This window comes from Lissotriton helveticus, chromosome 1_1 (genome assembly GCF_964261635.1).
Source record: "Lissotriton helveticus chromosome 1_1, aLisHel1.1, whole genome shotgun sequence".
NCBI classification, from domain to species: Eukaryota; Metazoa; Chordata; class Amphibia; order Caudata; family Salamandridae; genus Lissotriton; species Lissotriton helveticus.
In genome coordinates this window covers 139,316,702-139,343,802 of record NC_136057.1, presented here as the reverse complement: position 1 = coordinate 139,343,802, position 27,101 = coordinate 139,316,702, and the positions used below count along the sequence as shown (strand labels likewise).

The window sequence follows — 27,101 nt, the reverse complement described above, 5'->3', positions numbered from 1 at the left end:
AAGAAGGGGAAGTAATGATGGAGGCAGAGAGCAAGGGGAAGTAATGATGGAGGCAGAGAAGAAGAAGGGGAAGTAATGATGGAGGCACGAAGAAGAAGGGGAAGTAATGATGGAGGCAGAGAAGAAGAAGGAGAAGTAATGATGGAGGCACAGAAGAAGAAGGGGAAGTAATGATGGAGGCAGAGAAGAAGAAGGGGAAGTAATGATGGAGGCAGAGAAGAAGAAGGGGAAGTAATGATGGAGGCAGAGAAGAAGAAGGGGAAGTAATGATGGAGGCAGAGAAGAAGAAGGGGAAGTAATGATGGAGGCAGAGAAGAAGAAGGGGAAGTAATGATGGAGGCAGAGAAGAAGAAGGGGAAGTAATGATGGAGGCAGAGAAGAAGAAGGGGAAGTAATGATGGAGGCAGAGAAGAAGAAGGAGAAGTAATGATGGAGGCAGAGAAGAAGAAGGGGAAGTAATGATGGAGGCAGAGAAGAAGAAGGGGAAGTAATGATGGAGGCACAGAAGAAGAAGGGGAAGTAATGATGGAGGCAGAAGAAGAAGGGGAAGTAATGATGGAGGCACAGAAGAAGAAGGAGAAGTAATGATGGAGGCACAGAAGAAGAAGGGGAAGTAATGATGGAGGCAGAGAAGAAGAAGGGGAAGTAATGATGGAGGCACAGAAGAAGAAGGGGAAGTAATGATGGAGGCAGAGAAGAAAAAGGGGAAGTAATGATGGAGGCACAGAAGAAGAAGGGGAAGTAATGATGGAGGCAGAGAGCAAGGGGAAGTAATGATGGAGGCAGAGAAGAAGAAGGGGAAGTAATGATGGAGGCACAGAAGAAGAAGGAGAAGTAATGATGGAGGCAGAGAAGAAGAAGGGGAAGTAATGATGGAGGCAGAGAAGAAGAAGAAGAAGGGGAAGTAATGATGGAGGCAGAGAAGAAGAAGGGAAGTAATGATGGAGGCAGAGAAGAAGAAGGGGAAGTAATGATGGAGGCACAGAAGAAGAAGGAGAAGTAATGATGGAGGCAGAGAAGAAGAAGGAGAAGTAATGATGGAGGCAGAGAAGAAGAAGAAGTGGAAGTAATGATGGAGGCAGAGAAGCGCAGAAGAAGAAGGGGAAGTAATGATGGAGGCACAGAAGAAGAAGGGAAGTAATGATGGAGGCAGAGAAGAAGAAGGGGAAGTAATGATGGAGGCACAGAAGAAGAAGGGGAAGTAATGATGGAGGCAGAGAAGAAGAAGAAGAAGGGGAAGTAATGATGGAGGCAAGAGAAGAAGAAGAAGGGGAAGTAATGATGGAGGCAGAGAAGAAGAAGAAGGAGAAGTAATGATGGAGGCACAGAAGAAGAAGGGGAAGTAATGATGGAGGCACAGAAGAAGAAGGGGAAGTAATGATGGAGGCAGAGAAGAAGAAGGGGGAAGTAATGATGGAGGCACAGAAGAAGAAGGGGAAGTAATGATGGAGGCAGAGAAGAAGAAGGGGAAGTAATGATGGAGGCACAGAAGAAGAAGGGGAAGTAATGATGGAGGCAGAGAAGAAGAAGGGAGAAGTAATGATGGAGGCACAGAAGAAGAAGGGGAAGTAATGATGGAGGCAGAGAGCAAGGGGAAGTAATGATGGAGGCAGAGAAGAAGAAGGGGAAGTAATGATGGAGGCACAGAAGAAGAAGGAGAAGTAATGATGGAGGCAGAGAAGAAGAAGGGAAGTAATGATGGAGGCGAGAAGAAGAAGAAGAAGAAGGGGAAGTAATGATGGAGGCAGAGAAGAAGAAGAAGAAGGGGAAGTAATGATGGAGGCAGAGAAGAAGAAGGGGAAGTAATGATGGAGGCAGAGAAGAAGAAGGAGAAGTAATGATGGAGGCAGAGAAGAAGAAGGGGAAGTAATGATGGAGGCACAGAAGAAGAAGGAGAAGTAATGATGGAGGCAGAGAAGAAGAAGGGGAAGTAATGATGGAGGCACAGAAGAAGAAGGGGAAGTAATGATGGAGGCAGAGAAGAAGAAGGGGAAGTAATGATGGAGGCAGAGAAGAAGAAGGAGAAGTAATGATGGAGGCACAGAAGAAGAAGGGGAAGTAATGATGGAGGCACAGAAGAAGAAGGAAGAAGTAATGATGGAGGCACAGAAGAAGAAGGGGAAGTAATGATGGAGGCACAGAAGAAGAAGGAGAAGTAATAATGGAGGCACAGAAGAAGAAGGGGAAGTAATGAAGGAGGCAGAGAAGAAGAAGGGGAAGTAATGATGGAGGCAGAGAAGAAGAAGAGAAGGAAGTAATGATGGAGGCACAGAAGAAGAAGGGGAAGTAATGATGGAGGCACAGAAGAAGAAGGGAAGTAATGATGGAGGCAGAGAAGAAGAAGGGGAAGTAATGATGGAGGCAGAGAAGAAGAAGGGGAAGTAATGATGGAGGCAGAGAAGAAGAAGGGGAAGTAATGATGGAGGCAGAGAAGAAGAAGGAGAAGTAATGATGGAGGCACAGAAGAAGAAGGGGAAGTAATGATGGAGGCGGAGAGCAAGGGGAAGTAATGATGGAGGCAGAGAAGAAGAAGGGGAAGTAATGATGGAGGCACAGAAGAAGAAGGAGAAGTAATGATGGAGGCAGAGAAGAAGAAGGGAAGTAATGATGGAGGCAGAGAAGAAGAAGAAGAAGGGGAAGTAATGATGGAGGCAGAGAAGAGAAGAAGAAGAAGGGGAAGTAATGATGGAGGCAGAGAAGAAGAAGGGGAAGTAATGATGGAGGCAGAGAAGAAGAAGGAGAAGTAATGATGGAGGCAGAGAAGAAGAAGGGGAAGTAATGATGGAGGCACAGAAGAAGAAGGAGAAGTAATGATGGAGGCAGAGAAGAAGAAGGAGAAGTAATGATGGAGGCAGAGAAGAAGAAGGGGAAGTAATGATGGAGGCACAGAAGAAGAAGGGGGAAGTAATGATGGAGGCAGAGAAGAAGAAGGGGAAGTAATGATGGAGGCAGAGAAGAAGAAGGAGAAGTAATGATGGAGGCACAGAAGAAGAAGGGGAAGTAATGATGGAGGCACAGAAGAAGAAGGAGAAGTAATGATGGAGGCAGAGAAGAAGAAGGAGAAGTAATGATGGAGGCACAGAAGAAGAAGGGGAAGTAATGATGGAGGCAGAGAAGAAGAAGGGGAAGTAATGATGGAGGCACAGAAGAAGAAGGGGAAGTAATGATGGAGGCACAGAAGAAGAAGGGGAAGTAATGATGGAGGCACAGAAGAAGAAGGAGGAAGTAATGATGGAGGCAGAGAAGAAGAAGGAGAAGTAATGATGGAGGCAGAGAAGAAGAAGGGGAAGTAATGATGGAGGCAGAGAAGAAGAAGGGGAAGTAATGATGGAGGCAGAGAAGAAGAAGGGGAAGTAATGATGGAGGCACAGAAGAAGAAGGGGAAGTAATGATGGAGGCAGAGAAGAAGAAGGGGAAGTAATGATGGAGCACAGAAGAAGAAGGAGAAGTAATGATGGAGGCACAGAAGAAGAAGGGGAAGTAATGATGGACGCACAGAAGAAGAAGGGAAGTAATGATGGAGGCAGAGAAGAAGAAGAAGAAGGGGAAGTAATGATGGAGGCAGAGAAGAAGAAGGGGAAGTAATGATGGAGGCAGAGAAGAAGAAGGGGAAGTAATGATGGAGGCAGAGAAGAAGAAGAAGAAGGGGAAGTAATGATGGAGGCAGAGAAGAAGAAGGGGAAGTAATGATGGAGGCAGAGAAGAAGAAGGGGAAGTAATGATGGAGCACAGAAGAAGAAGGAGAAGTAATGATGGAGGCACAGAAGAAGAAGGGGAAGTAATGATGGACGCACAGAAGAAGAAGGGGAAGTAATGATGGAGGCAGAGAAGAAGAAGAAGAAGGGGAAGTAATGATGGAGGCAGAGAAGAAGAAGGGGAAGTAATGATGGAGGCAGAGAAGAAGAAGGGGAAGTAATGATGGAGGCAGAGAAGAAGAAGAAGAAGGGGAAGTAATGATGGAGGCAGAGAAGAAGAAGGGGAAGTAATGATGGAGGCACAGAAGAAGAAGGGGAAGTAATGATGGAGGCACAGAAGAAGAAGGGGAAGTAATGATGGAGGCACAGAAGAAGAAGGAGAAGTAATGATGGAGGCAGAGAAGAAGAAGGGGAAGTAATGATGGAGGCAGAGAAGAAGAAGGGGAAGTAATGATGGAGGCAGAGAAGAAGAAGGGGAAGTAATGATGGAGGCAGAGAAGAAGAAGGAGAAGTAATGATGGAGGCACAGAAGAAGAAGGGGAAGTAATGATGGAGGCGGAGAGCAAGGGGAAGTAATGATGGAGGCAGAGAAGAAGAAGGGGAAGTAATGATGGAGGCACAGAAGAAGAAGGAGAAGTAATGATGGAGGCAGAGAAGAAGAAGGGGAAGTAATGATGGAGGCAGAGAAGAAGAAGAAGAAGGGGAAGTAATGATGGAGGCAGAGAAGAAGAAGAAGAAGAAGGGGAAGTAATGATGGAGGCAGAGAAGAAGAAGGGGAAGTAATGATGGAGGCAGAGAAGAAGAAGGAGAAGTAATGATGGAGGCAGAGAAGAAGAAGGGGAAGTAATGATGGAGGCACAGAAGAAGAAGGAGAAGTAATGATGGAGGCAGAGAAGAAGAAGGAGAAGTAATGATGGAGGCAGAGAAGAAGAAGGGGAAGTAATGATGGAGGCACAGAAGAAGAAGGGGAAGTAATGATGGAGGCAGAGAAGAAGAAGGGGAAGTAATGATGGAGGCAGAGAAGAAGAAGGAGAAGTAATGATGGAGGCACAGAAGAAGAAGGGGAAGTAATGATGGAGGCACAGAAGAAGAAGGAGAAGTAATGATGGAGGCAGAGAAGAAGAAGGAGAAGTAATGATGGAGGCACAGAAGAAGAAGGGGAAGTAATGATGGAGGCAGAGAAGAAGAAGGGGAAGTAATGATGGAGGCACAGAAGAAGAAGGGGAAGTAATGATGGAGGCACAGAAGAAGAAGGAGAAGTAATGATGGAGGCAGAGAAGAAGAAGGAGAAGTAATGATGGAGGCAGAGAAGAAGAAGGGGAAGTAATGATGGAGGCAGAGAAGAAGAAGGGGAAGTAATGATGGAGGCAGAGAAGAAGAAGGGGAAGTAATGATGGAGGCACAGAAGAAGAAGGGGAAGTAATGATGGAGGCAGAGAAGAAGAAGGGAAGTAATGATGGAGCACAGAAGAAGAAGGAGAAGTAATGATGGAGGCACAGAAGAAGAAGGGGAAGTAATGATGGACGCACAGAAGAAGAAGGGGAAGTAATGATGGAGGCAGAGAAGAAGAAGAAGAAGGGGAAGTAATGATGGAGGCAGAGAAGAAGAAGGGGAAGTAATGATGGAGGCAGAGAAGAAGAAGGGGAAGTAATGATGGAGGCAGAGAAGAAGAAGAAGAAGGGGAAGTAATGATGGAGGCAGAGAAGAAGAAGGGGAAGTAATGATGGAGGCAGAGAAGAAGAAGGAGAAGTAATGATGGAGGCACAGAAGAAGAAGGGGAAGTAATGATGGAGGCACAGAAGAAGAAGGGGAAGTAATGATGGAGGCACAGAAGAAGAAGGGGAAGTAATGATGGAGGCAGAGAAGAAGAAGGGGAAGTAATGATGGAGGCAGAGAAGAAGAAGGAGAAGTAATGATGGAGGCAGAGAAGAAGAAGGGGAAGTAATGATGGAGGCAGAGAAGAAGAAGGGGAAGTAATGATGGAGGCACAGAAGAAGAAGGGGAAGTAATGATGGAGGCAGAGAAGATGAATGGGAAGTAATGATGGAGGCACAAAAGAAGAAGGGGAAGTAATGATGGAGGCAGAGAAGAAGAAGGGGAAGTAATGATGGAGGCACAGAAGAAGAAGGGGAAGTAATGATGGAGGCACAGAAGAAGAAGGGGAAGTAATGATGGAGGCACAGAAGAAGAAGGGGAAGTAATGATGGAGGCAGAGAAGAAGAAGGGGAAGTAATGATGGAGGCAGAGGAAGAAGAAGGGGAAGTAATGATGGAGGCAGAGAAGAAGAAGGGGAAGTAATGATGGAGGCAGAGAAGAAGAAGGGGAAGTAATGATGGAGGCAGAGAAGAAGAAGGGGAAGTAATGATGGAGGCAGAGAAGAAGAAGGGGAAGTAATGATGGAGGCACAGAAGAAGAAGGGGAAGTAATGATGGAGGCACAGAAGAAGAAGGGGAAGTAATGATGGAGGCAGAGAAGAAGAAGGGGAAGTAATGATGGAGGCAGAGAAGAAGAAGGGGAAGTAATGATGGAGGCACAGAAGAAGGGGAAGTAATGATGGAGGCAGAGAAGAAGAATGGGAAGTAATGATGGAGGCACAGAAGAAGAAGGGGAAGTAATGATGGAGGCACAGAAGAAGAAGGGGAAGTAATGATGGAGGCATAGAAGAAGGGGAAGTAATGATGGAGGCACAGAAGAAGAAGGGGAAGTAATGATGGAGGCATAGAAGAAGGGAAGTAATGATGGAGGCACAGAAGAAGAAGGGGAAGTAATGATGGAGGCAGAGAAGAAGGGGAAGTAATGATGGAGGCAGAGAAGAAGAAGGGGAAGTAATGATGGAGGCAGAGAAGAAGAAGGGGAAGTAATGATGGAGGCAGAGAAGAAGAAGAAGAAGGAGAAGTAATGATGGAGGCACAGAAGAAGAAGGGGAAGTAATGATGGAGGCAGAGAAGAAGAAGGGGAAGTAATGATGGAGGCACAGAAGAAGAAGGGGAAGTAATGATGGAGGCAGAGAAGAAGAAGGGAAGTAATGATGGAGGCACAGAAGAAGAAGAAGAAGGAGAAGTAATGATGGAGGCACAGAAGAAGAAGGGGAAGTAATGATGGAGGCAGAGAAGAAGAAGGGGAAGTAATGATGGAGGCACAGAAGAAGAAGGGGAAGTAATGATGGAGGCAGAGAAGAAGAAGGGGAAGTAATGATGGAGGCAGAGAAGAAGAAGGGGAAGTAATGATGGAGGCACAGAAGAAGAAGGGGAAGTAATGATGGAGGCACAGAAGAAGAAGGGGAAGTAATGATGGAGGCAGAGAAGAAGAAGGGGAAGTAATGATGGAGGCACAGAAGAAGAAGGGGAAGTAATGATGGAGGCACAGAAGAAGAAGGGGAAGTAATGATGGAGGCAGAGAAGAAGAAGAAGGAGAAGTAATGATGGAGGCACAGAAGAAGAAGGGGAAGTAATGATGGAGGCAGAGAAGAAGAAGGGGAAGTAATGATGGAGGCACAGAAGAAGAAGGGGAAGTAATGATGGAGGCAGAGAAGAAGAAGGGGAAGTAATGATGGAGGCAGAGAAGAAGAAGGGGAAGTAATGATGGAGGCACAGAAGAAAAAGGGGGAAGTAATGATGGAGGCACAGAAGAAGAAGGGGAAGTAATGATGGAGGCACAGAAGAAGAAGGGGAAGTAATGATGGAGGCACAGAAGAAGAAGGGGAAGTAATGATGGAGGCACAGAAGAAGAAGGGGAAGTAATGATGGAGGCACAGAAGAAGAAGGGGAAGTAATGATGGAGGCACAGAAGAAGAAGGGGAAGTAATGATGGAGGCACAGAAGAAGAAGGGGAAGTAATGATGGAGGCACAGAAGAAGAAGGGGAAGTAATGATGGAGGCAGAGAAGAAGGGGAAGTAATGATGGAGGCAAGAGAAGAAGGGGAAGTAATGATGGAGGCACAGAAGAAGAAGGGGAAGTAATGATGGAGGCACAGAAGAAGAAGGGGAAGTAATGATGGAGCCAGAGAAGAAGAAGGGGAAGTAATGATGGAGGCAGAGAAGAAGAAGAAGAAGGAGAAGTAATGATGGAGGCACAGAAGAAGAAGGGGAAGTAATGATGGAGGCAGAGAAGAAGAAGGGGAAGTAATGATGGAGGCACAGAAGAAGAAGGGGAAGTAATGATGGAGGCAGAGAAGAAGAAGGGGAAGTAATGATGGAGGCAGAGAAGAAGAAGGGGAAGTAATGATGGAGGCAGAGAAGAATAAGAAGAAGGAGAAGTAATGATGGAGGCAGAGAAGAAGAAGGGGAAGTAATGATGGAGGCAGAGAAGAAGAAGGGGAAGTAATGATGGAGGCAGAGAAGAAGAAGGGGAAGTAATGATGGAGGCACAGAAGAAGAAGGGGAAGTAATGATGGAGGCACAGAAGAAGAAGGGGAAGTAATGATGGAGGCAGAGAGCAAGGGGAAGTAATGATGGAGGCAGAGAAGAAGAAGGGGAAGTAATGATGGAGGCAGAGAAGAAGAAGGGGAAGTAATGATGGAGGCACAGAAGAAGAAGGGGAAGTAATGATGGAGGCACAGAAGAAGAAGGGGAAGTAATGATGGAGGCACAGAAGAAGAAGGGGAAGTAATGATGGAGGCAGAGAAGAAGAAGAAGAAGGAGAAGTAATGATGGAGGCACAGAAGAAGAAGGGGAAGTATTGAGGGAAGCATAGAAGAAGGAGAAGTAACGAGGGAGGCAGAGAAGATGACAATGGAACCAAACAATGGTAAGCAACAGGAGGTAACTATGGAAGCAAACAATGGTAAGCAAAGGACGGTAACAATGGAAGCAAACAATGGTAAGCAACGGGCAGTAACAATGGAACCAAACAATGGTAAGCAACGGGCAATAACAATGGAAACAAACTATGGTAAGCAACGTGCGGTAACCAATGTTCCCTCTATTTTTTTCCTCTGTGTGCGGCAGTGGAGGGTCTCTGTGCGATGCAAACCATGGCTATGTGCGCCAGGAACCAAACCGCGCGTGTCAGCGGCACCAAATGGCACCCAAAACGTTTACTTTACAAAGTGAAAAGATGGTGCATTTTCACACATACAGCGCCACAATAAGGGTCTTAAGGGCAGTTTGCAAATTGGATAAGCACGCCATGACATGATGTGGTTAAACTGGCCCGTTTTGCCCTCTGTTCCACTAATTTTCCCCTCGTTTTTGTTCCCCTCTGCCCTCTGTTCCACTCGTTTTTTGTGCCTTTCTGCCCTATGTTCCACTCATTTTCCCCTCGTTTTTTGTGCCTTCTGCCCTCTGTTCCACTCGTTTTTTGTGCCTTTCTGCCCTTTGTTCCACTCATTTTCCCCTCGTTTTTTGTGCCCTTCTGCCCTCTGTTTCACTAGTTTTCCCCTTTTTTTGTGCACTTCTGCCCTCTGTTTCACTCGTTTCCCCCTTTTTTTGTGCTCTTCTGCCCTCTGTTCCACTCGTTTTTTGTGCCCTTCTGTCCTCTTTTCCAGTAGTTTTTTGTGCCTTTCTGCCCTCTGTTCCACTCATTTTTCCCTTGTTTTTTTGTGCTCTTCTGCCCTCTTTCACTCTTTTTCCCCTTTTTTGTGCCCTTCTGCCCTCTGTTTCACTCGTTTCCCCCTTTTTTTTGTGCCCTTCTGCCCTCTGTTTCACTCGTTTTCCCCTTCTGTTTTGTGCCCATCTGCCCTCTGTTTCACTCGTTTTCCCCTTCTTTTTTGTGCCTGTTGGACTTGGGCCTTGTGGCAGGTTCACCCCTGAACTTTTTGCCTTAAATTATAGTGATTTCTGTCCTTTGCGCACTTTGACACTGTGGCGCAGTGTAAAGTGCGTGCGCTCCCTGAGTGCGTGGAGTGAGACTTGCCTGCCCTCCCATAGGAATGCATGGGGAATGTCTGTGTCCCTGGTAGTTCCTGATGCGTGAGGCGTGCATGCTTAAGTTTGGTATGTGCGAACTCGTGAGAGTGAATGCTGCGCAACGGTATGTGTGGCGTGTATGTGTCTTGTGCGGAAGCGCCACTTCTAGGAGTTGGCATATTAGTGTAAAATATGCCTGGCGTGTGATTGGCTGGAGCTGGCTGGGATGCCAGGCTCCAGGAAGTCTGTGTGGGTCTGCCCCGGTGGTGAATGGAGAGGTTAGCATGAGTGATGTGTGGGAGGAGTGTACCTGTGTCCTGGATGGGCTGGGTTTTCCCCACACAATGCTGGCTCCGCCCCCCTGTGGTGTGACTGATGACCCAAGCCCTGCCAGTGAATAGAATGGGTGGTTGGGCCATCAAGAGTGCTCCAGAACCAGCTGCGACTGGTTCTGCCCCCACCCTGCACCTAAAGACAAAGGGAAAAGGTGTATAAAAGAGGGGCTGTGGCCCCATGAAAATGTTCTTGTTCCCAACTTGAATCTTGCCAGGGGCGTGCTGCTGCTTGGGGCTCAGGGGAAGGCTTGCCTCCCTGAGCCCTGCCCAGCCCCTGGACTACTGATGCCCTGGAGGACTTTTCTCTGCTGTGCTTGTTCCTGGACTTGTGGGGCTTCTCCAGAGGGACTTTTGCTGGACCTTTGGTTGCCATAGCGCTGGGGAGCGCTGTATTTACCCTCCCAGCGCCTGAAAGTCCTTTCTTTCCCCTCCTAGCGCAAGGAGCGCTTTAGTTGCCTTAAAGCGTCTGGGAGCGCTGTTCTTTGCCTCAAGCGCTGGGCGAGCGCTTTATTTGCCTGTTAGCGCTTGGAAGCGCTATTGATCTCAGCCGGTGCCCACCCGGCGTTATTTGCCCCTGTTTATTACTTAAAACGAGCGAGTGCCCACCTCGCTGTTTATTTTAATCTCGAGGGTGCCACCCCTCTGAAATGCCCCCGAGATTCACCGCCGCGGCCCGAGCGCCGCAAAACAGGAAGTCAGGCACGACGGTGCCTGACGCGGGGCGGGACTTCCGGTTTGCCGGAGGAAGTCCCGCCCGCCGCCGCGTTGGGATTGGCCAGCGCCGTCAGGGAGACTGACCCTGGAGCTGAGTCCCGGTCCCGAGATGGGGGACCGGGTGAAGACGAAGGAGAGAGCGGGCGGGGCTCCCATGAGGTGAGGGAGAGCCCCGCTCCTACCAGAAGATGTCTGCCGAGGCCCCCGTGAGCGAGGGAGAGCCCCGGCAGACTGCTGCCAAATGACTGTGTCCCCCGCCGCCTCCGGAGAGCAGCCGGTGAGTAGAGATGCCCCGGGGGGGCGGGGGGTGGTGAAAGTGCGCGAGGGATCCCCTCGCAACGCTGAGCGGCCCCGCTTGACAGAGGGCCGCTCCAACGGCCCCCAGTAGTTCTTTGAGCCTAGAGGGCTCGGTGGGGGCATAGCGTTTTCTTTGTCCGTGCGCTCCGCCTTCAGGTGCCTTCAGGGCGGCCCCGGATGGTAGAGGGCCGCCCCAACGTTTCCCCAGGGCACAGTATCGAGTGAAATGGCCCGAGGAGCCCGTGCTGAGCCCCGTGGCTCCAACGTGTTGGGGCATTGTATTTACTGCAGAGCCTGAGGGCTCTCTCGCTGGGCAGTAGTGTTTCTTGAGCCTAGATGGCTCCAACCCGGGACATATTTGTTTTTAGAGCCAGAGGGCTCAGTTGGGCACAGTCCTTGTCCTGAGGGGCCAGTGAGGGCCCCTGTCGCAATTCTGTTTTCAGCTGCCCAGCAAGTAGTGGGCAGCTGCACCGTGTAGGTCTTTTCTATCCATAGGGACATGTCCTGGACTTAGGAGTGAGGCGCACTCCTTCATCCCTGGCCTTTCCCCAGCTGCGCAGCATTTAGTGCCAGCTGCAGCGTTTAGGCCCCCTGTTCTGTCCCTCAGCTGCCCAGCAAGTAGTGGGCAGCTGCTACGTTTAGGTCTTGGCGCAGTGGCGCAACCTGGACTTTGTGAGTTCTGCGCTAAAGGTTTAGATGCTGTTATGATCTATGTCCTATTGCTTTTGGGTGTTAGGAAATGTACAATGTGTAGTATGTTTTGCGCACCCTGTGTTCTGCACCTCTGAATGTGTTGTTGATACATTATGTGCCCTGTTCCTTACACCGCTGAATGTAGGTTCTGCATCATGTGTTTTGTCCCCAGGTCTATGCCCCTACTTGTATTGTGATACTGAGGTGGTTGTTCTTGCTAGTGCAGGTGGTGCTAGTAAGGTCCTGGTTCCCTGCGTGACCTGTTCCTAGGGTGGTTAGGATTGCGTAGGGGGGACTTACCAGTTACCAGTGGGTACTGGTTTTGTGCTTTATGTCCTATTTTGTATTACAGTGATCTTCTATTATAAGTGATCCCAAGGGCTTGATACTAAGCTTGCCCCCTGACCAGAGTCCCAGGACCAGTGGACTCTATGGTGCCTTCCCTGCCAAATTGATGGGACTTGTCTGATCTCCCTGGGCCCCTGGGGCCTCGCTGAAGTGTGCCTCGCTCGTTCCCCTCGGCAGCTCGTGCCGGCAGCCCGTCCAAGCCTCGAGCAGCGCCGCTCTCCCCTGAGCTGCGCCGCTTCGCTGGGTCGCCCGCATCCTGCCTCCCCCTCCTTTTCTGAGCCGCACACGTTGGTCGCCCCAGAGAAACGCTTGTACCGTGCCGGCAGCCCGTCCAAGCCTCGAGCAGCGCCACTCTCCCCTGAGCCGCGCCGCTTCGCTGGGTCGCCCGCTCAAGCTTACTAAGGAGGTCACTCGCATGATCCCGTGCAACCAGGATGGAAGGTACTGTCTGATAGGCTATGTTCTAAGTTCTAGGCCTTCAAGTATTGTATTGTTACTTCTAAAAGTGCTGATTCCTGACAGTGGTCCAGGTGGCCCTGTCTTGTAAATAATCCCTTGTAAATTCTGCCCGTGCCTCTGGCACATTGTAAAGTGTGTTTTACCTAATGTGTTTTGGTGTAATACAAAGGCTATTTTTATATAACCTTGTGTGGAGTTTCCTTTGTGGTGGGCCTTTGGTTGTTGTTGCTGGGGTGCGTGCGCAAATACTTAACTTACATCGCCTCCAAGTTTAGCCTTGCTGCTCGCGCCACGTTACCTAGAGGGTGAGTAGGGGTTATCTTGGCGTGTAACTCCCTTGCCCTGACTTGGGGGTGGTGGTCTCTGACTGACTTTGGCGAAAGCCCTGGCCAGCCAGGGATCCCATTTCCAACATTGGTGGCAGCGGTGGGATTAAGGATTTGTGTTTGCGTTGTACCTTAGTAGCAGCTGGCTGCACCACAAAGCTCTGCATTTTAGATAAAAACATTTTGGGGATTATTGTATGGAGTTTGCTAAAAATGTCATTTCTGCGGAAATGTGTTTCTTGTGCACTTTGAGTTAGGTGTCCCTAGCTCGGGAGGGTAGATCATCCCCCTAAGTGCAGTGTGTTTTCTGGATTCACCAGAAGGGTGGGATCCAGTGGTGGCAGCATAAGTGTGTCCAGTGCATGTGTCCCCCGTCCCTGCCCTGGAGTAATGGTACCTGTGTCAAGTGTGGTCAGGTTGAGAAGTCAGGGGTGGTAGAAACTGCCTTACCAGTCTGGGGAAGGGTGTGTGTGGATGAATGGTGTGTGGCACTGGATGTGTTTGTGAGTTCTCTGGATGGGGAGCTTGCTGAATGCTAGTTTTGTTCAGATACCTAAGTCCTGTGTGTTGAACTTTTCCCAAGAACGTCTGCAGATAGTGGAGCCTGCTTTTTGATTTCTGTGGTCTGTTGAGAGACAGAATTTTGGAGTTGGTAATGTTCTGGGAGGAGAGAGGCATAGGGGATGGAGTGATTCCAAAAGGAGTGTCTGAGGTGTCTTCCAGCCCAGCGTGGTGGAAGAGGTTCAGTGTAGCCCAGCTAGGTCTCGGTGTAGGGGCTCACGTCCTGTCTCAAGAGGAGAAGGAGTGGGTAGGACTGCATGTCTCCAGGTGCCCGAAACCCAGTGTCAGGGCCTAGAATGTTTCTGAAGGGAACATCAGGTCGGGGGCCTAGGCTGTACCAATAGGTCATTTGAGGAGGATCTTCCAGAGTGTCTGGAGAACGTGGAACCTCTGTAACCAGGGTTCCAGTAGTTCTGGTGTCTGGCAGTACCGCTCCAGTTGGGAGGGTGCAGAAGTCCAGATGGAGGGGTGCGAGGGGGATAGGTTCCCCAGTGGAAGAGCCAGTGGGTCAGGGGCCAGCCAGAAGGGTTGTGTCGCCAGTGAGTGACCATGGTGATGCCACTTCTGTCCTGAGTGTCAGGCAGACTTGTACACGACACATTAGTTGTGTCACCCTCAAGGAAGTCCTGGTGCGCCAGGCATCTGACCAAAGGGTACGTCCCTCGGTTGGGGAGCCAGTAGCCGGTGTTTCCGGATCTGGATGTCAGGGCAACTGTATGTAGTGTCCTGAAGTTACAAGAGGGAACTCCTGCCTGATGAGAAGGAACCGGGTAAGCTGTATGGGGTATTGACCTGCAGTGGTTGCCTTGCTGCTGAAGGAGGAGAGAAAGTCTTAGATTTTTGTTTTCAACTTGTAGAAGTCCTGGTGTGCCAGGCATCTAACCAAAGGGTAGCGTCCCTAGGTTAGGGAGCCAGGTTCAGGTGTTGCCTGTCCTGGACGGCAGGGCGACTGTAGCCAGTGTCCTGGCCGGTTTGTCTTCTAGGGGTACCCCTGTGAACACAGGTGGGGCTCATCTTAAGTGAAGAGACCCTGTGTTTCCCAGAAGGGGTGGTACAGGCCTAGCAGGGATCTTTAGGGTTCTTGGCTGAGTGTTGTGGTACTACCCTGAGAGCAGGTGGGGCCTACCTTAAGTGGAGGGACCCTGTTCTACAGTGGGAGGGTGCAGAACTCTGGAAGGGGGTCAGAGGGAGTCTGACCCCGGTGCATCCGGTGAATTTGGATCCCAGGTGGGAGATTTGTGTTCTGGAGGGTGCTTCAGAAGTAGAGGTAGGGTGGGGCATTCTTGCCCGTGACCTCTGGTCAGCCTGAGGGTGCGGACCCTAGGTTGGAGGATCAGTGGTAGTTTGGAACTACACTGAGAGGGAGTGGAGAATGGCTAGTGCAGGCCAGGGGTTACTACCCCCCACTCTGTGGATTGGCAAGGACCAGTGGTATCTAGGTGGCCTAGGGCCTGGTCCTAGCCGTGGACAACTAAGGAGTACCAGTGGGGTAGCCTAGTTGGGCCTGTTTTTTTAAGGATGTGCTTGTCTTATGGATTAACTTGGCGTAGAACCGGAGGGTGTCCCTGCAGTGCGGGCCCGCGTCCGTGTTCTATCGCCCCAAGCAGGGAAGTCCATCACGGTGGTGATTGGTCTCCCCTGCGTTTTGGCTGGAAGGGGGTTGTGTTGGACTTGGGCCTTGTGGCAGGTTCACCCCTGAACTTTTTGCCTTAAATTATAGTGATTTCTGTCCTTTGCGCACTTTGACACTGTGGCGCAGTGTAAAGTGCGTGCGCTCCCTGAGTGCGTGGAGTGAGACTTGCCTGCCCTCCCATAGGAATGCATGGGGAATGTCTGTGTCCCTGGTAGTTCCTGATGCGTGAGGCGTGCATGCTTAAGTTTGGTATGTGCGAACTCGTGAGAGTGAATGCTGCGCAACGGTATGTGTGGCGTGTATGTGTCTTGTGCGGAAGCGCCACTTCTAGGAGTTGGCATATTAGTGTAAAATATGCCTGGAGTGTGATTGGCTGGAGCTGGCTGGGATGCCAGGCTCCAGGAAGTCTGTGTGGGTCTGCCCCGGTGGTGAATGGAGAGGTTAGCATGAGTGATGTGTGGGAGGAGTGTACCTGTGTCCTGGATGGGCTGGGTTTTCCCCACACAATGCTGGCTCCGCCCTCCTGTGGTGTGACTGATGACCCAAGCCCTGCCAGTGAATAGAATGGGTGGTTGGGCCATCAAGAGTGCTCCAGAACCAGCTGCGACTGGTTCTGCCCCCACCCTGCACCTAAAGACAAAGGGAAAAGGTGTATAAAAGAGGGGCTGTGGCCCCATGAAAATGTTCTTGTTCCCAACTTGAATCTTGCCAGGGGCGTGCTGCTGCTTGGGGCTCAGGGGAAGGCTTGCCTCCCTGAGCCCTGCCCAGCCCCTGGACTACTGATGCCCTGGAGGACTTTTCTCTGCTGTGCTTGTTCCTGGACTTGTGGGGCTTCTCCAGAGGGACTTTTGCTGGACCTTTGGTTGCCATAGCGCTGGGGAGCGCTGTATTTACCCTCCCAGCGCCTGAAAGTCCTTTCTTTCCCCTCCTAGCGCAAGGAGCGCTTTAGTTGCCTTAAAGCGTCTGGGAGCGCTGTTCTTTGCCTCAAGCGCTGGGCGAGCGCTTTATTTGCCTGTTAGCGCTTGGAAGCGCTATTGATCTCAGCCGGTGCCCACCCGGCGTTATTTGCCCCTGTTTATTACTTAAAACGAGCGAGTGCCCACCTCGCTGTTTATTTTAATCTCGAGGGTGCCACCCCTCTGAAATGCCCCCGAGATTCACCGCCGCGGCCCGAGCGCCGCAAAACAGGAAGTCAGGCACGACGGTGCCTGACGCGGGGCGGGACTTCCGGTTTGCCGGAGGAAGTCCCGCCCGCCGCCGCGCTGGGATTGGCCAGCGCCGTCAGGGAGACTGACCCTGGAGCTGAGTCCCGGTCCCGAGATGGGGGACCGGGTGAAGACGAAGGAGAGAGCGGGCGGGGCTCCCATGAGGTGAGGGAGAGCCCCGCTCCTACCAGAAGATGTCTGCCGAGGCCCCCGTGAGCGAGGGAGAGCCCCGGCAGACTGCTGCCAAATGACTGTGTCCCCCGCCGCCTCCGGAGAGCAGCCGGTGAGTAGAGCTGCCCCGGGGGGGCGGGGGGTGGTGAAAGTGCGCGAGGGATCCCCTCGCAACGCTGAGCGGCCCCGCTTGACAGAGGGCCGCTCCAACGGCCCCCAGTAGTTCTTTGAGCCTAGAGGGCTCGGTGGGGGCATAGCGTTTTCTTTGTCCGTGCGCTCCGCCTTCAGGTGCCTTCAGGGCGGCCCCGGATGGTAGAGGGCCGCCCCAACGTTTCCCCAGGGCACAGTATCGAGTGAAATGGCCCGAGGAGCCCGTGCTGAGCCCCGTGGCTCCAACGTGTTGGGGCATTGTATTTACTGCAGAGCCTGAGGGCTCTCTCGCTGGGCAGTAGTGTTTCTTGAGCCTAGATGGCTCCAACCCGGGACATATTTGTTTTTAGAGCCAGAGGGCTCAGTTGGGCACAGTCCTTGTCCTGAGGGGCCAGTGAGGGCCCCTGTCGCAATTCTGTTTTCAGCTGCCCAGCAAGTAGTGGGCAGCTGCACCGTGTAGGTCTTTTCTATCCATAGGGACATGTCCTGGACTTAGGAGTGAGGCGCACTCCTTCATCCCTGGCCTTTCCCCAGCTGCGCAGCATTTAGTGCCGGCTGCAGCGTTTAGGCCCCCTGTTCTGTCCCTCAGCTGCCCAGCAAGTAGTGGGCAGCTGCTACGTTTAGGTCTTGGCGCAGTGGCGCAACCTGGACTTTGTGAGTTCTGCGCTAAAGGTTTAGATGCTGTTATGATCTATGTCCTATTGCTTTTGGGTGTTAGGAAATGTACAATGTGTAGTATGTTTTGCGCACCCTGTGTTCTGCACCTCTGAATGTGTTGTTGATACATTATGTGCCCTGTTCCTTACACCGCTGAATGTAGGTTCTGCATCATGTGTTTTGTCCCCAGGTCTATGCCCCTACTTGTATTGTGATACTGAGGTGGTTGTTCTTGCTAGTGCAGGTGGTGCTAGTAAGGTCCTGGTTCCCTGCGTGACCTGTTCCTAGGGTGGTTAGGATTGCGTAGAGGGGACTTACCAGTTACCAGTGGGTACTGGTTTTGTGCTTTATGTCCTATTTTGTATTACAGTGATCTTCTATTATAAGTGATCCCAAGGGCTTGATACTAAGCTTGCCCCCTGACCAGAGTCCCAGGACCAGTGGACTCTATGGTGCCTTCCCTGCCAAATTGATGGGACTTGTCTGATCTCCCTGGGCCCCTGGGGCCTCGCTGAAGTGTGCCTCGCTCGTTCCCCTCGGCAGCTCGTGCCGGCAGCCCGTCCAAGCCTCGAGCAGTGCCGCTCTCCCCTGAGCCGCGCCGCTTCGCTGGGTCGCCCGCATCCTGCCTCCCCCTCCTCTTCTGAGCCGCACACGTTGGTCGCCCCAGAGAAACGCTTGTACCGTGCCGGCAGCCCGTCCAAGCCTCGAGCAGCGCCACTCTCCCCTGAGCCGCGCCGCTTCGCTGGGTCGCCCGCTCAAGCTTACTAAGGAGGTCACTCGCATGATCCCGTGCAACCAGGATGGAAGGTACTGTCTGATAGGCTATGTTCTAAGTTCTAGGCCTACAAGTATTGTATTGTTACTTCTAAAAGTGCTGATTCCTGACAGTGGTCCAGGTGGCCCTGTCTTGTAAATAATCCCTTGTAAATTCTGCCCGTGCCTCTGGCACATTGTAAAGTGTGTTTTACCTAATGTGTTTTGGTGTAATACAAAGGCTATTTTTATATAACCTTGTGTGGAGTTTCCTTTGTGGTGGGCCTTTGGTTGTTGTTGCTGGGGTGCGTGCGCAAATACTTAACTTACATCGCCTCCAAGTTTAGCCTTGCTGCTCGCGCCACGTTACCTAGAGGGTGAGTAGGGGTTATCTTGGCGTGTAACTCCCTTGCCCTGACTTGGGGGTGGTGGTCTCTGACTGACTTTGGCGAAAGCCCTGGCCAGCCAGGGATCCCATTTCCAACAGTGCCCTTCTGCCTTCTGTGTCACAGCTCTTGTGTGCTGTGAGGACGCGGGGCAGACTCTGGCTTTTTGTTTAAGTATTGCTGTTAATCAGAGCCCCTTCACGGGCTCCGATTAACAGCAATACTTAAACAAAAGGCCGGAGTCTGCCCCGCGCTTTCCTAACAAAAGCATAGACAGTTTCCCAACACAGCGTGCACACCCTGTGTTTGGAAACTGTCTACGCTTTTGTTAGTAAAGCGCGGGGAAGACTCTGGCCTTTTGTTTAAGTATTGCTGTTAATCGGAGCCCGTGAAGGGGCTCTGATTAACAGCAATACCTAAACAAAAGGCCAGAGTCTGCCCCGCGCTCCCACATAGCTGCAAGCACCACAAGCCCTCCCCGCCTCCTTACCTGCACTCCTCACGACCGCTCCGCCACATTCGCGCCGCTCGCTTCTTTCAAAGCGGCGGGCGGCGCGACTTCCTGACTGTGTGCGTACTCCACGCGAGGTGGTGCTCGCTGAGGTCAGGAGCGGTGCACGCGCGCGCCCTAGAGGGAACGGTGGTGGTAACAATGGAATCAAACTATGACAAGCAATGGGCGGTAACAATGGAACCAAACAATGGTAAGCAACGTGCAGTAACAATGGAAGCAAACGATGGTAAGCAAGGGGTGGTAACAATAAAAGCAAACAATGGTAAGCAACGGGCGGTAACAATGGAAAAAAATTATGGTAAGCAACGGGTGGTAATCATGGAAGCAAACGATGGTAAGCAACGGGCGGTAACAATGTAAGCAAACGATGGTAAGCAACGGACGGTAACAATGGAAGCAAACAATGGTAAGCAACAGGCAGTAACAATGGAAGCAGACAATGGTAAGCAAAAGGTGGTAACAATGGAAGCAAACAATGGTAAGCAAGGATGGTAAAAATGGAAGGAAACAATGGTAAGCAACAGACAGTAACAATGGAACCAAATGATGGTAAGCAACAGGAGGTAACAATGGAATCAAACGATGGTAAGCAACGGGCGGTAACAATGGAACCAAATGATGGAAAGCAACGGGCGGTAACAAAAGAATCAGACTATGGTTAGCACTGAAGGAGGCAGAGAAGAAGGAGGAGTAATGAACAATAGAACCAAACTATGCTAAGCAACGGGAGGTAACAGTGGAACCAAATGATGGTAAGCAACAGGCGGTAACTATAGAACCAAACGATGGTAAGCAACAAGCAGTAGCAATAGAACCAAATGATAGTAAGCAACAAGCAGTAGCAATGGAACCAAACAACGGTAAGCAACGGGAGGTAGCAATGGAACCAAACGATGGTAAGCAACAAGCGGTAGTAATGGAAGCAAACAACAGTAATCAACGGGCAGTCTCTTAGCCCACATTAAGCTTTTGGCAAGGTCCACAAGAGGCTTTCACCTACAGGCAAAAGCTGCTTGGAAGGCCAGACCCAAACATCAGGGATGAAATACAACCTGTTAGCATGAGATAAAGATACAGGAAGTGAATGGTGGTTGAATAGAAAGTCATGATGTGGAATCAAGACAAGCTGGTTTATATTCTCTAACTCCAGCAAAAGGTCAATGCCAGTGGGAGGCACTTTGGGCACTTTGTGGCACTCACCTTCTGATAGGTGATGGGCTCCAAGCCTTCCTCCCTCAGCTTCCTCAGACGCACTTTGTCCTTCCTCAGATCTGTCTTGCAGCCAACGAGGAGGATGGGAGCCCCCTTGCAGAAGTGATTCACCTCCGTGTGCCACTGCAGGTAGAGAGCAGGAGGGTTAGTTTCTGTGCTGAGGTGCATGGCCAAATGCTCTAGGAAGATGCAGGAGTGCTGTCTGCTGGGATAGTGCAGAAACGCTGGCTGTGGGACAGTGGGGGAGCGCTGGCTGTGGGACGGTGTAGGAGCGCTGGCTGTGGGATGGTATAGGGGTGCTGGCTGTGGGACAGTGTAGGAGCGCTGGCTGTGGGACGGTGTAGGGGTGCTGGCTCCAGGGACGGTGTAGGGGCGCTGGCTGTGGGACAGTGTAGGGGTGCTGGCTGTGGGACAGTGTAGGAGCGCTGGCTGTGGGACGGTGTAGGGGTGCTGGCTGCAGGGGCGCTGGCTGTGGGACAGTGTAGGGGCGCTGGCTGTGGGACGGTGTAGGGGAGCTGGCTGTGGGATGGTGTAGGGTAGCTGGCTGTGGGATGGTGTAGGGGGGCTGGCTCTGGGACGGTGTAGGGGCGCTGGCTGCAGGGACGGTGTAGGGGCACTGGCTGTGGGATGGTGTAGGGGCGCTGGCTGTGGGATGGTGTAGGGGCGCTGGCTGTGGGATGGTGTAGGGTAGCTGGCTGTGGGATGGTGTAGGGGGGCTGGCTCTGGGACGGTGTAGGGGCGCTGGCTGCAGGGACGGTGTAGGGGCACTGGCTGTGGGATGGTGTAGGGGCGCTGGCTGTGGGATGGTGTAGGGGCGCTGGCTGTGGAATGGTGTAGGGGTGCTGGCTGTGGGACGGTGTAGGGATGCTGGCTTTGGGACAGTGTAGGGGCGCTGGCTGTGGGGTGGTGTAGGAGCGCTGGCTGTGGGACGGTGTAGGAGCGCTGGCTGTGGAACGGTGTAGGAGCGCTGGCTGTGGAACGGTGTAGGGGCGCTGGCTGTGGGATGGTGTAGGAGCGCTGGCTGTGGGATGGTATAGGGGTGCTGGCTGTGGGACAGTGTAGGAGCGCTGGCTGTGGGACGGTGTAGGGGTGCTGGCTGTGGGACGGTGTAGGGGAGCTGGCTGTGGGATGGTGTAGGGGGGCTGGCTCTGGGACGGTGTAGGGGTGCTGGCTGCAGGGACGGTGTAGGGGCACTGGCTGTGGGATGGTGTAGGGGTGCTGGCTGTGGGACAGTGTAGGAGCGCTGGCTGTGGGACGGTGTAGGGGTGCTGGCTCCAGGGACGGTGTAGGGGAGCTGGCTGTGGGACAGTGTAGGAGCGCTGGCTGTGGGACGGTGTAGGGGGGCTGGCTCTGGGACGGTGTAGGGGCGCTGGCTGTGGGGTGGTGTAGGAGCGCTGGCTGTGGGATGGTGTAGGGGCGCTGGCTGTGGGATGGTGTAGGGGTGCTGGCTGTGGGACGGTGTAGGGATGCTGGCTTTGGGACAGTGTAGGGGCGCTGGCTGTGGGATGGTGTAGGGGCGCTGGCTGTGGGATGGTGTAGGGGTGCTGGCTGTGGGACGGTGTAGGGATGCTGGCTTTGGGACAGTGTAGGGGCGCTGGCTGTGGGGTGGTGTAGGAGCGCTGGCTGTGGGACGGTGTACGAGCGCTGTCTGTGGCATGGTGTAGGAGCGCTGGCTGCGGGACGGTGTAGGGGCGCTGACTGTGGACGTTGTAGGAGCGCTGGCTGTGGACGGTGTAGGAGCGCTGGCTGTGGAACGGTGTAGGGGCGCTGGCTGTGGGATGGTGTAGGAGCGCTGGCTGTGGGATGGTGTAGGGGTGCTGGCTGTGGACGGTGTAGGAGCCCTGGCTGTGGACGGTGTAGGGGTGCTGGCTGTGGGACGGTGTAGGGGGGCTGGCTGTGGGATGGTGTAGGAGCGCTGGCTCTGGGACGGTGTAGGGGCGCTGGCTGCAGGGACGGTGTAGGGGCGCTGGCTGTGGGGTGGTGTAGGAGCGCTGGCTGTGGGATGGTGTAGGGGCGCTGGCTGTGGGATGGTGTAGGGGTGCTGGCTGTGGGACGGTGTAGGGATGCTGGCTTTGGGACAGTGTAGGGGCGCTGGCTGTGGGATGGTGTAGGGGCGCTGGCTGTGGGATGGTGTAGGGGTGCTGGCTGTGGGACGGTGTAGGGATGCTGGCTTTGGGACAGTGTAGGGGCGCTGGCTGTGGGGTGGTGTAGGAGCGCTGGCTGTGGGACGGTGTAGGAGCGCTGTCTGTGGCATGGTGTAGGAGCGCTGGCTGCGGGACGGTGTAGGGGCGCTGACTGTGGACGTTGTAGGAGCGCTGGCTGTGGACGGTGTAGGAGCGCTGGCTGTGGAACGGTGTAGGGGCGCTGGCTGTGGGATGGTGTAGGAGCGCTGGCTGTGGGATGGTGTAGGGGTGCTGGCTGTGGACGGTGTAGGAGCCCTGGCTGTGGACGGTGTAGGGGTGCTGGCTGTGGGACGGTGTAGGGGGGCTGGCTGTGGGATGGTGTAGGAGCGCTGGCTGTGGGACTGTGTAGGAGCGCTGGCTGTGGGATGGTGTAGGGGCACTGGCTGTGGGATGGTGTAGGAGCGCTGGCTGTGGGACGGTGTAGGGGTGCTGGCTGTGGGACGGTGTAGGAGCGCTGACTGGGATGGTGTAGGAGCGCTGACTGTGGGATGGTGTTGGGGTGCTGGCTGTGGGATGGTGTAGGGGGGCTGGCTCTGGGACGGTGTAGGGGCGCTGGCTGCAGGGACGGTGTAGGGGCACTGGCTGTGGGATGGTGTAGGGGCGCTGGCTGTGGGATGGTGTAGGGGTGCTGGCTGTGGGACGGTGTAGGGATGCTGGCTTTGGGACAGTGTAGGGGCGCTGGCTGTGGGGTGGTGTAGGGGTGCTGGCTGTGGGATGGTGTAGGGGCGCTGGCTGTGGGATGGTGTAGGAGCGCTGGCTGTGGGATGGTATAGGGGTGCTGGCTGTGGGACAGTGTAGGAGCGCTGGCTGTGGGACGGTGTAGGAGCGCTGGCTGTGGGATGGTGTAGGAGCGCTGGCTGTGTGATGGTGTAGGAGCGCTGGCTGTGGGATGGTGTAGGGGTGCTGGCTGTGGGACGGTGTAGGAGCGCTGGCTGTGGGATGGTGTAGGGGTGCTGGCTGTGGGACGGTGTAGGGGCGCTGGCTGTGGAATGGTGTAGGGGCGCTGGCTGTGGGACGGTGTAGGGGAGCTGGCTGTGGGATGGTGTAGGGGGGCTGGCTCTGGGACGGTGTAGGAGTGCTGGCTGCAGGGACGGTGTAGGAGCGCTGGCTGTGGGATGGTGTAGGGGTGCTGGCTGTGGGACGGTGTAGGAGCGCTGGCTGTGTGATGGTGTAGGAGCGCTGGCTGTGGGATGGTGTAGGGGTGCTGGCTGTGGGACGGTGTAGGAGCGCTGGCTGTGGGATGGTGTAGGGGTGCTGGCTGTGGGACGGTGTAGGGGCGCTGGCTGTGGAATGGTGTAGGGGCGCTGGCTGTGGGACGGTGTAGGGGAGCTGGCTGTGGGATGGTGTAGGGGGGCTGGCTCTGGGACGGTGTAGGAGTGCTGGCTGCAGGGACGGTGTAGGAGCGCTGGCTGTGTGATGGTGTAGGAGCGCTGGCTGTGGGATGGTGTAGGGGTGCTGGCTGTGGGACGGTGTAGGAGCGCTGGCTGTGGGATGGTGTAGGGGCGCTGGCTGTGGAATGGTGTAGGGGTGCTGGCTGTGGGACGGTGTAAGGGCGCTGGCTGTGGGGTGGTGTAGGAGCACTGTCTGTGGGACGGTGTAGGGGCGCTGGCTGTGGACGGTGTAGGAGCGCTGGCTGTGGACGGTGTAGGAGCGCTGGCTGTGGGATGGTGTAGGAGCGCTGGCTGTGGACGGTGTAGGGGCGCTGGCTGTGGGACGGTGTAGGAGCGCTGGCTGTGGGATGGTGTAGGAGCGCTGGCTGTGGGACGGTGTAGGGGCGCTGGCTGTGGGACGGTGTAGGAGCGCTGGCTGTGGGATGGTGTAGGAGCGCTGACTGTGGGATGGTATAGGGGTGCTGGCTGTGGGACAGTGTAGGAGCGCTGGCTGTGGGACGGTGTAGGGGAGCTGGCTGTGGGATGGTGTAGGGGAGCTGGCTGTGGGATGGTGTAGGGGTGCTGGCTGCAGGGGCGCTGGCTGTGGGACAGTGTAGGGGCGCTGGCTGTGGGACAGTGTAGGAGCGCTGGCTGTGGGACAGTGTAGGAGCGCTGGCTGTGGGACGGTGTAGGGGAGCTGGCTGTGGGATGGTGTAGGGGAGCTGGCTGTGGGATGGTGTAGGGGTGCTGGCTGCAGGGGCGCTGGCTGTGGGACAGTGTAGGGGCGCTGGCTGTGGGACGGTGTAGGGGAGCTGGCTGTGGGATGGTGTAGGGGGGCTGGCTCTGGGACGGTGTAGGAGTGCTGGCTGCAGGGACGGTGTAGGAGCGCTGGCTGTGGGATGGTGTAGGGGCGCTGGCTGTGGAATGGTGTAGGGGTGCTGGCTGTGGGACGGTGTAGGGATGCTGGCTTTGGGACAGTGTAGGGGCGCTGGCTGTGGGGTGGTGTAGGAGCGCTGGCTGTGGGACGGTGTAGGAGCGCTGGCTGTGGAACGGTGTAGGAGCGCTGGCTGTGGAACGGTGTAGGAGCGCTGGCTGTGGAACGGTGTAGGGGCGCTGGCTGTGGGACAGTGTAGGAGCGCTGGCTGCAGGGACGGTGTAGGGTCGCTGGCTGTGGGACAGTGTAGGGGCGCTGGCTGTGGGACGGTGTAGGGGAGCTGGCTGTGGGATGGTGTAGGGGGGCTGGCTGTGGGATGGTGTAGGGGTGCTGGCTGCAGGGGCGCTGGCTGTGGGACAGTGTAGGGGCGCTGGCTGTGGGACAGTGTAGGAGCGCTGGCTGTGGGACAGTGTAGGAGCGCTGGCTGTGGGACGGTGTAGGGGAGCTGGCTGTGGGATGGTGTAGGGGAGCTGGCTGTGGGATGGTGTAGGGGTGCTGGCTGCAGGGGCGCTGGCTGTGGGACAGTGTAGGGGCGCTGGCTGTGGGACGGTGTAGGGGAGCTGGCTGTGGGATGGTGTAGGGGGGCTGGCTCTGGGACAGTGTAGGAGTGCTGGCTGCAGGGACGGTGTAGGAGCGCTGGCTGTGGGATGGTGTAGGGGCGCTGGCTGTGGAATGGTGTAGGGGTGCTGGCTGTGGGACGGTGTAGGGATGCTGGCTTTGGGACAGTGTAGGGGCGCTGGCTGTGGGGTGGTGTAGGAGCGCTGGCTGTGGGACGGTGTAGGAGCGCTGGCTGTGGAACGGTGTAGGAGCGCTGGCTGTGGAACGGTGTAGGAGCGCTGGCTGTGGAACGGTGTAGGGGCGCTGGCTGTGGGACAGTGTAGGAGCGCTGGCTGCAGGGACGGTGTAGGGTCGCTGGCTGTGGGACAGTGTAGGGGCGCTGGCTGTGGGACGGTGTAGGGGAGCTGGCTGTGGGATGGTGTAGGGGGGCTGGCTCTGGGACGGTGTAGGAGTGCTGGCTGCAGGGACGGTGTAGGAGCGCTGGCTGTGGGACGGTGTAGGAGCGCTGGCTGTGGACGGTGTAGGAGCGCTGGCTGTGGGACGGTGTAGGAGCGCTGGCTGTGGGACGGTGTAGGAGCGCTGGCTGAGGGACGGTGTAGGAGCGCTGGCTGTGGACGGTGTAGGGGCGCTGGCTGTGGGATGGTGTAGGAGTGCTGGCTGCAGGGACTGTGTAGGAGCGCTGGCTGTGGGACGGTGTAGGAGCGCTGGCTGTGGACGGTGTAGGAGCGCTGGCTGTGGGACGGTGTAGGAGCGCTGGCTGTGGGACGGTGTAGGAGCGCTGGCTGAGGGACGGTGTAGGAGCGCTGGCTGTGGACGGTGTAGGGGCGCTGGCTGTGGGATGGTGTAGGGGCGCTGGCTGTGGGGTGGTGTAGGAGCACTGTCTGTGGGACGGTGTAGGAGCGCTGGCTGTGGAACGGTGTAGGAGCGCTGGCTGTGGGACGGTGTAGGAGCGCTGGCTGTGGAACGGTGTAGGAGCGCTGGCTGTGGAACGGTGTAGGAGCGCTGGCTGAGGGACGGTGTAGGAGCGCTGGCTGTGGAACGGTGTAGGAGCGCTGGCTGTGGGACGGTGTAGGAGCGCTCGCTGTGGAACGGTGTAGGGGCGCTGGCTGTGGGATGGTGTAGGAGCGCTGGCTTTGGGACAGTGTAGGGGTGCTGGCTGTGGGACGGTGTAGGGGCGCTGGCTGTGGGATGGTGTAGGAGCGCTGGCTGTGGGACGGTGTAGGGGTGCTGGCTGTGGGGTGGTGTAGCAGCGCTGGCTGTGGGGTGGTGTAGGAGCGCTGGCTGTGGGATGGTGTAGGGGCGCTGGCTGTGGGATGGTGTAGGGGCGCTCGCTGTGGGACGGTGTAGGGGTGCTGGCTGTGGGGTGGTGTAGCAGCGCTGGCTGTGGGGTGGTGTAGGAGAGCTGGCTGTGGGGTGGTGTAGGAGCGCTGGCTCTGGGACGGTGTAGGGTCGCTGGCTACAGGGACCATGTAAGGGCGCTGGCTGTGGGACGGTGTAGGGGCGCTGGCTGTGGGACGGTGTAGAAGGCTGGCTGAGGGATGGTGTAGGGGGGCTGGTTGTGGGACGGTGTAGGAGCGCTGGCTGTGGGACGGTGTAGGGGCGCTGGCTGTGGGACGGTGTAGAAGGCTGGCTGAGGGATGGTGTAGGGGGGCTGGTTGTGGGACGGTGTAGGAGCGCTGGCTGTGGGACGGTGTAGGGGCGCTGGCTGTGGGACGGTGTAGGGGAGCTGGCTTTGGGACAGTGTGGGGGCTCTGGCTGCGAGGAGCGTTTAGGAGCGCTGGCTGTGGGACGGTGTAGGGGCGCTGGCTGTGGGACGGTGTAGGGGAGCTGGCTGTGGGATGGTGTAGGAGCGCTGGCTGTGGGACTGTGTAGGGGAGCTGGCTGTGGGATGGTGTAGGGGCATTGTCTCTGGGATGGTGTAGGAGCACTGGAAGCAGGGACGGTGTAGGAGCGCTGGCCTGAGGTGGTGTAGGAGCGCTGGCTGTGGGACGGTGTAGGAGCGCTGGCTTTGGGACGGTGTAGGGGGGCGGGCTTTGGGACAGGGTAGGGGCGCCGGCTTTGGGATGGTGTAGGAGCACTGGTTGTGGGATGGTGTAGGATT

The 27,101-nt window shown here is 54.7% G+C and overlaps 1 protein-coding gene across 1 annotated transcript in view; it reads right to left on the bottom strand.

The window, feature by feature from the left end:
- The window catches only part of RHOD (ras homolog family member D), a 194,230-nt gene that overhangs the window by 79,500 nt on the left and 87,629 nt on the right, over positions 1–27,101 (bottom strand). Inside the window, exon 4 of the mRNA XM_078657337.1 lies at positions 19,944–20,078. Coding sequence (XP_078513463.1) covers positions 19,944–20,078 — 135 coding nt within the window. The remainder of the gene's footprint in view (positions 1–19,943; positions 20,079–27,101) is intronic.